Source organism: Musa acuminata, chromosome BXJ2-9 (assembly GCF_036884655.1).
Source record: "Musa acuminata AAA Group cultivar baxijiao chromosome BXJ2-9, Cavendish_Baxijiao_AAA, whole genome shotgun sequence".
In the NCBI taxonomy this organism is placed as follows: domain Eukaryota; kingdom Viridiplantae; phylum Streptophyta; class Magnoliopsida; order Zingiberales; family Musaceae; genus Musa; species Musa acuminata.
This window is the reverse complement of record NC_088346.1, coordinates 29937147-29950596: the sequence shown is the minus strand read 5'-3', so window position 1 is coordinate 29950596 and position 13450 is coordinate 29937147. Positions and strand designations below refer to the sequence as shown.

The 13450-nt window shown below is 37.9% G+C and overlaps 2 protein-coding genes across 2 annotated transcripts; one reads left to right on the top strand and one right to left on the bottom strand.

Moving 5' to 3' along the window:
- Positions 1-6070: 6070 nt before the first annotated feature.
- Positions 6071-10603, bottom strand: LOC135623343 (pentatricopeptide repeat-containing protein At2g01390-like). Its single transcript, XM_065126202.1, has 2 exons — positions 9858-10603; positions 6071-7593 (listed from the first exon to the last, which is right to left on the bottom strand). Exons 1-2 carry the CDS (start codon positions 10525-10527, stop codon positions 6602-6604), a joined length of 1662 nt encoding a protein of 553 aa, XP_064982274.1. The 5' UTR covers positions 10528-10603; the 3' UTR covers positions 6071-6601.
- Positions 10604-10705: 102 nt separating this feature from the next.
- Positions 10706-13086, top strand: LOC135623344 (protein transport protein SEC13 homolog B-like). Its single transcript, XM_065126203.1, has 2 exons — positions 10706-10901; positions 11848-13086. The coding sequence occupies exon 2, from the start codon at positions 11914-11916 to the stop codon at positions 12820-12822; it is 909 nt and encodes a 302-aa protein (XP_064982275.1). The 5' UTR covers positions 10706-10901; positions 11848-11913; the 3' UTR covers positions 12823-13086.
- The last annotated feature ends 364 nt before the right edge of the window (positions 13087-13450 follow it).

The following is a 13450-nucleotide window of genomic DNA, read 5'->3' as shown; positions in this document are numbered from 1 at the left end:
TTAGGTTTTTAGCTTCTTGTATCGTAGTTACTTTTGAATTTCAATTTTTAGAAAGAGAACGCAAAATCTTGTTTACAAGTTCAAAATCCGAAAAACTTCTACCAAGTGCTTTTAAACCATTGACGACATCCGTAAAACGGGTGTACATGTCAACAATGGTTTCTCTTGGTTTCATTCGAAAGAGTTCAAAATCGTGCATTAAAAAATTGATCTTTGAAACCTTAACACTACTTGTGCCTTCATGTGTGGTTTCAAGAAAGTGCCAAATATCGAAATCCATTTCGCACAAAGAAACCCGATTAAACTCCGTTTTATCTAAGGCACAAAAGAGAGCATTCATAGCTCTATCATTTAAAGAAAAAGTCTTCTTCTCTAAATCATTTTAATCTTTCATTGGAAGAGAAGACATTTTAAAGTCGGATTCAACAATATGTCATAGATTCAAATCCAAAGAAAGTAAGAAAACTCTCATTTGAGTTTTCCAATAAGTGTAGTTCGTCCCATTGAAAAAGGGAGGACGAATGAGAGAGTAACACTCTTGAAAGCCAAAAAGAGTCATTTCTATTTGGGTGTTAAACCAAAGTAAAAAACCGTGGCTCTGATACAAATTATTAGGATCAGTACTAAGAGGGGGGGGGGGGTGTGTGAATTAGTGTAGCAGATTGAAACTTGTAAGTTTGAAATCGATTTCGTAAATGTGTAGAGATTTCGATTCGACGAAGGAATGACTTGGTAAAAGTAGATCGAGTAAAGTAAGGAGATGAAAACCAAAAGCTTACTACTATGTAAATAACGGTTTCAGAAAGGTAAACACACACACATTCAAGGAACATACTAATTTAAAGTGGTTCGGTCAAATGACCTACATCCACTTGCGATGCCTTCTTCGATGAGGCTCCCAACTTCCACTAACAAATCACTTTAAAGGGGAAGGACAAATACCCCTCTTAGAACCTTTTACAAGTGGTTCACACTCTTATCGATTTTCAAAGAGAAAGAGGGAGGTGAACACTTAAGCTATTGAAAACAAGATTTGCTAAAGACTTTGCTAAGGCTTTATCTCAATCTCAAACTTCTCAAAGGTTGTATTCTCTGTTGAGAATTGAGAGGTATTTATAGACCCCAAGAGGATTCAAATTTGGGCTCCAAATTTTGAATTCCTCTTAGAATCCCGGAGTTAGCGGTGCCATCGCCTGTTAGTGTCTAACACTGATAGTGTACTGGCGGTGCCACGGCCCAGTCCGACGGTGCCACTACCGGACCTCTCGGGTGCTGGGCGGTGCCATCGCCCAGTCCGGCGATACCACCGCCCGATCCTTTGGGTTTTGGGTGGTGCCACCGCCCGACCTTACGGGTCATTGGTTGGGCTTTAGATCTGACCCAAACTAAGTCATATTCGATCCCATTTGGCCCTTAACCAGGATATAGGATTATTTCTTAATCCTAACCCTAATTACATACAAACTAAGAAGTTAAGACATAGTCCTAAGCAGATCTTTATAATCGACAACGTCGAGTTTCCTTCCGGCGAGCTTTCCGGCGATCTTTCGGCGAACTTCCGATACACCCTCGGATTTCTTTTGGCGGACTCCCAATGGGCTCCCGATCTTATGGCGAGTTCAGCGAGTAGCCGAGCCTTCTCGGTGATCTCCACGAACCTCTGACGATCTCTTTGGCGGACTTCCAAAAACTCCGACAAGTCCCCGATTTCCTCTCGGTTGGTTTCGGCAGCATCTCCGATGAATCTTTGGACTCTCGAACACCCATCAAACTTGACTCCGGTAGACTTGCTTTATGTCTTTAAGCTATCATAGTTAATCTTACATATGTAAAACAAAACTTTGATCGAGATAATTAATCCTAAGTAATTAATCAAGTTGTTCGGCATATCATTGGTCCATCGATGCTTTGTCCGATTATTTGGAGTATCATCCTCTCTTGTGGCCTATTGCCCAATCGGTCAATTGACTCCGCAACTCCAATATCCTTGGCGCAATATATGCTCTTCTTAGCCCGATGCCCGAATCCACAGCCTGAAGCCTTCTATCGATACGTCGACATATCCACCGGCCCGACATCCAATCTTCTAACATGTTCCTCCAGCATAACATGATTTTTCTGCTTTAATTGTCTCATCCTGATCGAAGCATCCTACATCACTCAAAACGCAGATTAAATCATAAATACATATCAAGTGGTTTCATCATCAAAATACGAGATTCAACACCTTTCACACTTAGATATCACTTTGTTGCCCTTTTATGCAAAAAAGGATGGGGTATTTATAGGCCTCAGTGGCTTCAAAATTGGAGCCAAAAAGTATCTCATGTTGGATTTTTGGGGTATTAGCGGTACCATTGCCAGTACTAGGTAGTACTACCATCTGACATTTTAACACTGGGCGGAACCACCGGCCTGGTAGTAATAACTGCCGGCGGTACCATCGCTCAGTCTAGGCGGTACCATCGCCTAGACCACTTGGAAGACCGTTCCCTGGGCAGTTCCATCGCCTTAGTTTTGCGGTGCCACCACCAAATAAGGTCCAGCAAACTGGTTGGGCCTTGAATCTAGCTTAAACCAGTTTAATTATGAGCCCAATTGGTCCTCAATAGGGTTAATGGGATTCTCTCCTAAACTTAACCCTAATTATGTGCTAACTATAATTTTTAAGGCATACACTAAACAAAACAAGCTCGGTAAGTTTAGGTTTCTTTTGGCGATCTTCTGAGGACTTCCGACAATCTCTCGGTAATCTTTTAATGGACTTCCAGCAAGCTCTTGGACTTCACGATGATCTTCTTAGCGAATACCGATAAGCTTTTTCTCGATCAATTCCAGTAGCATTTCCGACGAACCTCCAGACTTTTGACGAACTCTCGAACTCCTAACGACATCTCGATCTTAACTCTATTACTTCGATTTGCTTTATGCCTTGATCGCTATCATAGTTAATCCTACACATTTTTCTTAACATATAGATTTGATCAAATAATTTATCAATTAATTTTATCATTAAAATATAAAATTCAACATATTTCAGCTAAAGCCTTTATTCAAATGAGATGCATATTGATGATTTAAACTTAGTTATCTCTTAATTATTAATTCTTACTATAATTGAATGAGATATACATTTGATATTGCTTTATATTTGCACATGCATGTTTTTTTTTTTTTCACATTTGCTTCCCATACATTTCTATTTTCTTTATCATTTTTACATAACTTGATATTGTTTCTTACATGCATATGTATATTATTATTATTATCTTACATATGTTTATGATACATCCTACCTTGATAAAGATGTCCTTATTATACTCTTGTGTTTACGAGATAATATGAATCTTTGCTAAGAATATAAAGAAAGTTATATGTATGGCCCATGATACTATTACCGACCTCAATAACTTTATCCAAACACGAGAGATTGAGCTCCTAAATATGGAAGACTAATAGAGACCTAAGAATGAGTAGTATTGTACTATGTTATAATCTCATTTTACCCTCTATATTCCTTTAACATATTTTCCAAGGGACATGCTTATGTGTTGCTATATGCTTTCTAGATATAAATATATTAAATAAAATATCAAATATGTCTAACTCATGACTTGCATTTGTTCTTGATATGCCCATCTAATGCTCTTTGCTCCATTGCTATCGTTGAATCGAATGATATGTCAAATATGACTTTATTCTTAAGCGCATGCCTTAAATTATAATCTTGATTTGGTCTTATGTTGTTATATGTTTTTTCTATATGAATGAATCAAATAACATGTCAAATATTGACTCTATTCCTGATCTCATGTCTTATATTAAGATCCTAATTCACTCCTATATTGCTAGATGTTCTTTTGATATTAATGAATCCAATAAAATATCATATATGCCTCTTAAGCTTATGTCTTTTGATCTTGATTTGCATATACATTGCTCTTTGCTCTTTGTTAAGTATGAATTATCTGAAATACTAAGTATGAATTATCTCCAATAAAATCCATGCTTTGCACCTTGATGTTTATATCACACAGTTTAATTTCTCTATGTTTAATTTTTCTATGTCATGAATATGATGGTCATTTGTTGAGCTTTGTAAATCACATTGTTGCTATATAAAATTTTCAAATTAGTTTATCACTCATTCATATTAGTTTTGGGTTGGACAGTGGAATACTAGAAGATTGCAACATATTTTATAATTTAATAATATGTTATTGTAAAGAATACTTTGCTTATATTGTTTAAAAAATTATGAGTTGGTGTGTGTTATTATAATGGTTAAAAGACCTCACGTTTTGGGAGCTTATAGTGTTTTGAAAGTTTAGATTATAGTAAATAGTTAGTTTTTATTATTACAATATTTTCATTGGATCTTGTGAGTCTACGAGTGGTTGTTAATGATTTTGATTTGGAATTAGATATTATAGAGTTATTAAGTGATATGTTGTATAATTAGGTTTTATAGTATATGTAAATAAAAATTGAATGCATCCTAGGTTTGGATAAGTGGATAGTTAAAAAATATTTTTTGATTTAAGATAAGCTTATACCTCTAGGATATCATCTTAGAGATGTAACAGGAGAATCTATCTTGTATTATAAATTATATAGGTTATTTATTATGGTATTATGGAGACAAAGAATAGATCTTTTATGCTTATTCATGTTTGATCTGATTCTAAGGTTCTAGTAAAAAGACAAAATAAGAAAGTAAAAGTGTCATGAAAATGTTGGACCATAGTAATTGAAATTACAAGCCTCCGTAGTTATTTTCAACAAGTGTGATTATTTTCTTCTTTCAGAAAACTAACAAGTCTACTGATTTTTATTATATTTTTCTATGGTTTATTGGCAGAATTAAGCTTGGAGCCAAATGTTTTTCCCCAATTACAATGGTTGAGATAACTTGTGATGTAAACTCTCAATTATTTCATACGTGATCAGATCGAGAAGCTGCTGGTGCATGGGCTAGTGCTATCGTTACTGTTTTATCATATACTATCATTAGCCATTTATTTGAGAGGGATCCCTTGATTGGTTTTCTTTTTTTTTAGTGCATGGGCTATACACTACCCTCAAATCTAATTATATTTCTAACCCTTGGTGTCATATTTTTATTACCTCTCTTAGTAGTAATTCACATAAGATGTACATAATAAATTATCTCTTTGTCAATATATATATATATATATATATATTTATTTATTTATACACACACACACACACACTTTGTACAGAGGCTTTCATCTTAGAACATTAATTTGCTTCGTACATAAACTCTCATTCCTTTTATATTTAAACATATTTTAATTAAACTATGTTAACAATCATATAACTTTTTACTGGTTACATGAAAAACTACTCTTGTTTCTAAATAACTAAGATAATGCATAAAAAATACTACCCAACTTTTTAACTTATCAGATCACTATAAAATCCTAAGATCAAAATCTATCTTTGCCACTTATCCTTAAAAAAATAATATTTCCTTCAATCCATGGAAAATTAAGTAAATCGTCTAATAATCTTGATCGATCAACTAACAAGTTGCAAACAACGTATGAAATGGGCCGAGTCAACTTACTGGATGCATTGCGTCCAGAACTTAACTTTCATGCACTTTTATCCTATCTGCAGCTTAAATATTTATCTAAACTCATCTTAGCGCACCCATATATGGCACATGATACGGAAGAAATGTAAGCACAACATATTATGAGAAGCTTCGAAAATCATTAATCAAAACAAGACAAAAATCATTAATCAAAATACTGTAAAACTTTCCCACTGAGAGATTAAACAGCTGAGCATTGTGCAACAGTTGAAGAAGAAACTACAATAAGGCTTACAGCACAAGTTTGATTTACATATTTGATCATAGACTTACTCTCCTGTATCAACTAAAAGCTCAGGGACCTCTTTATTATCAGTTGCCTGAGGAGGTATCAATTTGATTCATCAATTTGATTCATCAATTTGATTCATCAATAATTCATTGTTGTATTGTCTCATCTTAGAATTAATTATGTCTGTTAATCTTCTACATACACTTTTCTCAATGACAGATTGCCAGTGATAGGGTATATAATAAATAAATAATCTTTAAATATCATACAGCGAGGCCAAATTTTGCTCCTCTAAATGATTCTCTTGCTAAACTTAGCAAACCACATCTAAATTCTCCACCTTTAAACCACTTATGACAAAAATGGTGCTAGTGCCCAGTGATACTGGAAGTGTGATTCCACCAATCCTCTGGATCATTGTAACGCTAGACCACACCCCTTTCTTCTACTATTTCATTTGGAACTTTTTTGGTGGACTTTTAGATGGAAGCATATTGACATAGTTCCCTACATATCAAGAACCTCGCACTAATACTGTTCAATTTGGTGAATGGCCATCCTCAGAGAAAACACAAACTGGGCTTTTTGATACTTATTATTTGGGACACTATCCATGCCCAACAATGCAGCTCCTCTGAGTTTTCCTGAAGATAGTCTGGCCAAATTTCAGCAGCAGTAGCTTTATCTTCGTGCTTACTGTAAAGAAAGTTTAGCAGGTCATGGAAAGGACCATAATATTTCCATGCTGCTTAACTCAAAATCCCATCAAAAAGATAATTGCATAAAATCTCATCTGGTGAAACATCTTTTTGAGGATATTTGTTCCCCGTAAATTTCCTCTTCTCTTTCCTACAAAATTCTGCATCATCTGTTCTGCCAGACCTTTCTAGACCAAGTATCAGCACCTCATACAAGCCAGATGAGAGAGAAAAATCTTTTCTCATTTTTGCGTAGAGCTCAAGACCTTTCTCAACTTCACCAGCTTGAAAAAGAGCATCTGTCAGGGCTGTACAAGTAACAACATTCTGGTCCATGGGCAGAGAGTAAAATATACTTTCAGCATAAGTATGAATTCCTGCACGGCCAAGCCTGTATATCAAGAGATAAACAAGATATGTTCCAAAGCTCACTCCAGCTTTTGTCATTTCATGAACAATCTCTAGGACCATTTCAAGCGCATTCTCCCTCATAAAGAAACCAAGCAGAGAAATGTATGCAGATCTATCAAGTTCTTTCCCCACTTGCAAGGAGTAACGAAATGCCATCAGCACACAAGATGGCTTATAATTTGCACAACTGAGTTGGATGACCATGGATATGAGCTCCGGATCTAATTCTATGTGCCTGTTAATCATCCCACTCAACATATGCTCTACAGCAATAAAATTCTGCATCGCTATAAGATTAATGATAATAGCCCTATCAATAAATGAACTAGTATCAGAAAAAAATGGTTCAAAGTGTGAATTATCTTCAATGCCATCAGAAGAAAGATGAGGGTTTACTTCTCGAAGCAGATGATCACTTCCATTTACCAGTTTTAGAGCTTCTAGTGCTTCCATGAATACTGTGCGGCGAAGAACAATTGAGTGCTCCTTCATGTATAGGAGAACTTGTCTCATAGCTGATGTCTCTCTAGCTTTGGAGCACTTCTGAATGAGAATATTACATGCAGCTTTATCAGGTTCAATTCCTGCTTCTTGCATTTCACTCATTATCTCAAGGGCAGCCTTAAATTTACCTAAGAGCAGACACATGAAGTACTGAACTCAGTAATAGATGGTTCCATAAATCAGAAGAAGAGCAAACGATTCCAAAACTAGATCATGGAAGAAAATTTGGGGTTGAAAGATGTCGGGTCTGAAAAAAATTCACCATTGTATAATTAAAATGCTTTGGTAGAGAATATCTTGGAAATGAAAAGATATCTAGATATCATCATATCACATTAGTGATTATGCTGTCAAAAATATTCCCATATGCATGTTTATTAGTGAACTTTCATATAATAAGGCTGATTATGCAATTAAACTCCTGTGTTTAAACAAATTACAATCCTTGTTATGCTCAACTGAAGAGAGAGATAACCAGCCAGTAAATAAGACACCTTGAAGGAATATCACAGCTAATAATGATTTTGACACTTAATGTGAGAGGCTAGATGGAGTCTAAGCAAATAATGTAACCGGCCAACCATCCTTCTCCAGAATTGATAGCTTATCGATATAGTCCTTTGTCATTATATAATGCCTAGCCTATTAGATATTTAAACATGATGACAACAGTTGCTTTCTTTTTTAAGTAAAACAAGGTCTGGTTGCTTGCTTACCAAATCTTTATCATCTTGTATTTTTCACTGTGTATCAGCTTTTACCTATATCCATCTAGTAATAAGAAAAACCTCCAAACATGAAATTCCAACTTCAATTGTGAAAAGTCTGGAACAAACCTGGTAGATAGCAATGAGGCCTATGAAAATTAGCAAGCACTTGGAAATCCAGCTGACAGACACCAAAACTATCATGATTATTGCACAGACTACAAGCATCTTAGAACAGTGATAAACAACTTATATCCGTAGTGCAAAGAACCATGAAAAACTTTTATCCCAAAGCACAATATGATAGATAGCCAAAAGAACGAAGAAAATAACAAGCAAAAGATGTACACAGCCAAGCACAGATACTTACATGAATAAATTTGCTTCATGGAGAAGAAAAGACGCCAAAAGGGAACTCTTTAAATGGTACATCAAGATGATTTGCACAACCAGATTCAGTACATAACACATTTAAGAAGATAATTTTTTTGTTTTTTAAAAAGAAAGAATATTTTTGACAAGCTACATTGTATGTATTCTTCTTCTTGGTTACTAATGTAGAAGTACTACTCCAGCTTATTCACACTCCAGTTCCTATCCTCCTTTTATTAGGATTCTTGGATGGAAAAATAGTAATAGCTGATTCACCTTGCCCATCTTAGAAGAAGTTCAGGAATTCACAAAAGAACCCATAAACAAATCATTTCAAAAACTTCTTATCTTTCCACTATGACAGGTATCTTCAAACACTTCAGCAAATATTACCTGGTTTCAGAAGAGCTCCCATTGTTCACAAATAAAGAGGAGAATGATCAGGTATCTTCACCCTAATGCTAATATAACTTCTCTAAACAAGCTGAAATCCTAAAATACCATGATATGTCTTGAAATACAGCTATATATGAAGCTAATGCCACCCTATGAAAATGGTTTCTGATGGTCTACTGCTAGTTGAACATTTGTCTACTCCTGAATGTAAAACTTACAAAAATGCACCACTCTATGACTCCGGTAGTAAAACAGATAGTTTCTTCTGCACTAGAAATAAGTCTTGTCCTCCTTGATTTCATGGAAAGAACCTTATCCACCAGAGACTAACATTCATTTAACCATCCACTTCTACTTAAAGGAGGAGAAAAGGTAAGAGTGTTTCTTATAAGGACATAGCCTAATAGCTTCATTCGCTAACAGTAAATCATTACCTATGTCAAGATTTAGGAACATACCTTGTGACTGACATCATAACTTACGAATTCTAACACACCATTCATTTCATTGAGGTAAACTATATCCTTAATGCACCAACATCAAGCCCATCTAAGAAACTCCAGAAGATTGATTCAGTTCTTTCTCTCCACCTTCAGGTTCACTTCTAATATTAGCTTTCTTGTATCCTAGTAGTACATGAATATAGCACACAAAATAATGATTAATTGCATATGACAGCTACGCCTCCATTAGCCCACCATTACGGCATCTACCACTTGTATCAATCCGATGCTGGTATTCCAAAGGCAGAAGTTTGATGCAAAGGTGACAACCAGTGGGCAGATACTAAGCTAAAACTATGGACTGGAACCTCAAAGCACCTACTGGTCCTCCAAACTTACAGTCACATAATTCCAGCAAATTGAAAGCATGCACAATTAACATTCAGATTAAGAATGCCATTTTTTTTCACTCACCAGCTCCTGCAAGGTATTCCATGAGCACCGTATACGTGTGGCAATTCGGTGACAGGCCGACCTCTAGCATCTCCGTGTACACTCCGGCAGCCTCCTTGGGCCTCCCGTGATCGAATAAGATCTTCATGTAGGCGGTATAGGACACCAGGGTCGGTCCGCAACCGCGCTCCTTCATCTCCTCCCAGGCACGCACAGCACCCTCCAGGTCGCCGGCCGCAGACAGCCAGTGCATGACGGAGGTGTAGGTGGCGGCGTCGGGGGTGACCCCCTTGTCCTCCATCTCCCGGAAAACGCGCCACATGGAGGGGATCCGGCCGGCCTCCCCGAAGATGTCGAGCATAGTGGTGTAGGTGAAGCGGTCGTGCTTGAAGCCGGGGAGGCGGGCGGCCCAGTGGAAGAAGAGCCAGGCCTTTTCCATAGGCGGGTGGGTCTTGAGGATGCGGTTGACTGTGAAGGAGTCCCAGCGGAGGGGAAGGGCACGGAGCTCAGTGGCGGCGGTGTCCCACGTCGAGTAACGGAGGGTGGTGGAGATCTTGTGGATGGCGGCGCGCATATACTCCGGCAGCGAGGGATTCGTAAAGGTCTTCTTGGGGAAAGGGGAAGACCGCTTCTTGGGGCGGCGGAAGCGGAGCGTGGAGAGGGCTCGGCGATGGGAAGCCGGCGATGGCATTCTCTCAATAGAGACAAAGCAGCGGCTTGAGAAGAAAGGGATGGATTAACTATTGGGACGGATTTGGATCACTGAACTTGAACCGTGGATATATCAGTCGAGTTCGGGTTACAGATTAATGATCCGGCTCAGCGGATCGGGTTCGGGTTAAGAACGTTTGACCAGTCGGATCAAGTTAGATTGACCAGAAGTACGTTTCTGTGAACGGCGTTAGGAACTCCGAGCATCGCCCCAATCTGCCACCCTCGTCAAAATAGTGAAGTCTCCGACTATATTTTGAGGAGAGGCTAGTGACGACGACGCCGACGCCGACGACGACATCTCTTCTTCCTATCATTTGAAGAAGTTTCCCGTTTCCCTTCCCGATCGAGATCGTAAGCTTTATCTCTCGATCGATCATTCTGATTAGTTTTGAACCCATCCGATAGATCTTGCTACCAAAATCGCCAAAGAAGGCTTCCTCCAAAGTTTTTCTTTTTCGATTTTTGGCGAGCAATCTCGAGCGATGTACCCCTTCTTGTTCAAATCTGGATTTGGTTTCGGTGGATTTAATGGAGGATCGAAGGATCTGAATCTGATGGGTCCTTGCGCTTTTCAGGATGGTTTATGTTTGATGAATTGCCCAACCGTTTGAGACGATGTCGTTTCATGATTTCGTTTGTGTTGTTATGTTGGTTGATGGAATTGTTTTTGAATTTTCTTTTACCTAGTTGTTTGTTGTCCTTCTGACTCTTAAATTTACAATCGTTGATTTTTTTCTTGCCTTTGGACTCAGTTGTATCCTTGTCTGTGCTCATGTTCTAATTGGGCTAAGACTTTTTAGATGTGTAAAGGCTAAACCCACTGGGGTTTTATTAGGTTTATGTGTTATTTTTGTTGTGAAGTTCGTTATAGCTTAATATATTATTGTATTTTTTGCTCTTTTACTTTATCCATCTTGAAAATAATGTACAAGGAACCAATATCATAAACTTTAATTGCATTTTTACTTTTGATATTGCCGATTAACCATTGCTAAATGCTGATTTGTTTCTTGTAATTAGCCTACTAATTCAATGCTTGGTATTCTCCTCTTGTCCTGTTTGTTCTGGGCAACTCAAATTGCTGTTAAACATGGGATATATGGTTCAATATTAGACAATATTGTTTTCCTTTAGTAGTCTGCTGGGAAGTTAAAAGTACTTATTTTTAGATTGTATAATCTAATATCGGATAAATAAGAAAACGTTACAATACATTGTAATCTAATATCAAAATTGTGTTTCAATTTTGATTTGCTTGCACGATTACATAACAATGATTTTGTCCCTGTCCCCTCAGGACCTTTGAATTATCAAGGAATATTTTCGTAGAAGAATTTGCAAGCGATACACAAAACCTGAAGCAATGCCTTTTCAGAAGATAGAGACAGGTCACCAGGATGTGGTTCATGATGTGGCGATGGACTACTACGGCAAGTGCCTGGCCACAGCATCGTCTGATATGACCATTAAGATTATTGGTGTGAATGGCTCTTCACACCAGCATCTTGCAACACTGAGTGGCCACCAAGGGCCAGTCTGGCAGGTTGCATGGGCCCATCCCAAGTTTGGTTCAGTGATTTCATCGTGCAGCTATGATGGCCAGGTGATCATTTGGAAGGAAGGGAACAAACCTGATGAGTGGATTCAGGCACATGTTTTCACCGAGCACAAGAGCTCTGTTAACTCTATTGCATGGGCACCTCATGAGCTTGGCCTCTGCTTGGCTTGTGGTTCCTCAGATGGAAACATCTCTGTCTTTACTGCACGAACTGATGGTGGCTGGGACACTACAAGGATTGACCAAGCCCATCCGGTGGGTGTGACTTCTGTCACATGGGCTCCAGCTTTGGCCCCAGGTACCCTCGTTGGTTCAGGACTGCTTGACCCTGTACAGAAGCTTGCTTCTGGTGGCTGTGATAACACTGTTAAAGTGTGGAAGCTTTACAATGGTATTTGGAAGATGGACTGCTTTCCTGCTCTTCAGATGCATTCTGACTGGGTGAGAGATGTCGCATGGGCACCATATTTGGGGCTTCCAAAATCTACTATTGCTAGTTCTTCACAGGATGGGACAGTTGTCATATGGACAGTGGCAAAGGAAGGAGATCAGTGGGAGGGTAAAATTCTACATAACTTTCACACCCCTGTTTGGAGAGTATCATGGTCGGTTACTGGGAATATACTAGCTGTAGCTGATGGTGATAATAATGTCACGTTATGGAAAGAAGCTGTGGATGGGGAGTGGCAGCAGGTGACAACAGTTGAGCCATGAGATCCTGATTCCTGCTTGAATTTCCTTATCATGCGACTCTGCCATGGTCTGTGATAAACAGTCAGCTAAATCTACTTGTTCCATGCTTTATTTGCTGAAAACTTCAGATTAGCAGTAGTTTTTCTTAATATGTGGTTCTTGGGAAGGTCCTCTTTGGAATTGTTAGTATGCAGTGATTTCCATTTCTTTGCCTGAAACAAAAGAAATACTTCTCTGCTTATATCCCTGACTAATTAGATTATTAGTCAATTCATTAGTAGTGTATCTTGTGCTGTTTTTTGTTCTTATTTCAATGTTGCATTTCTGCAGCTGCATTTTTGTTGCTTTCAGCTTCAGGTAGCATGTGAAAACTGATTTTGATGGACATGTATTGGTCACAATGTCTATGAACTCCCTATATCATGATGCTTGACTGTCATGTGTAGAAATGGTTGATTAATGGTAACTTTATTCAGTAGCCTTGAAAGTTCCCAACTCTGTGGGCTAATGCATGTTATTCTGTCCTTGGGACTGATATATTGGTTTTACAAAATGTTAATTCTAGGAGATGCCGAGTAGAGTGGTAATTGTGACATGTCAAAATCTGTAAAACCTTAGAGTGGCTATTGAGCTTGATTATTTTCTTTTT

Bases quoted from the DNA above. Each gene is read 5' to 3' on its own strand.
- LOC135623343 (XM_065126202.1), bottom strand. From the start codon at position 10,527: ATGCCATCGCCGGCTTCCCATCGCCGAGCCCTCTCCACGCTCCGCTTC. The intron at 7,594-9,857 runs GTGAGTGAAAAA...GTCTGCTCTTAG, and splicing joins GGAATACCTTGCAGGAGCTG to GTAAATTTAAGGCTGCCCTT.
- LOC135623344 (XM_065126203.1), top strand. From the start codon at position 11,914: ATGCCTTTTCAGAAGATAGAGACAGGTCACCAGGATGTGGTTCATGAT.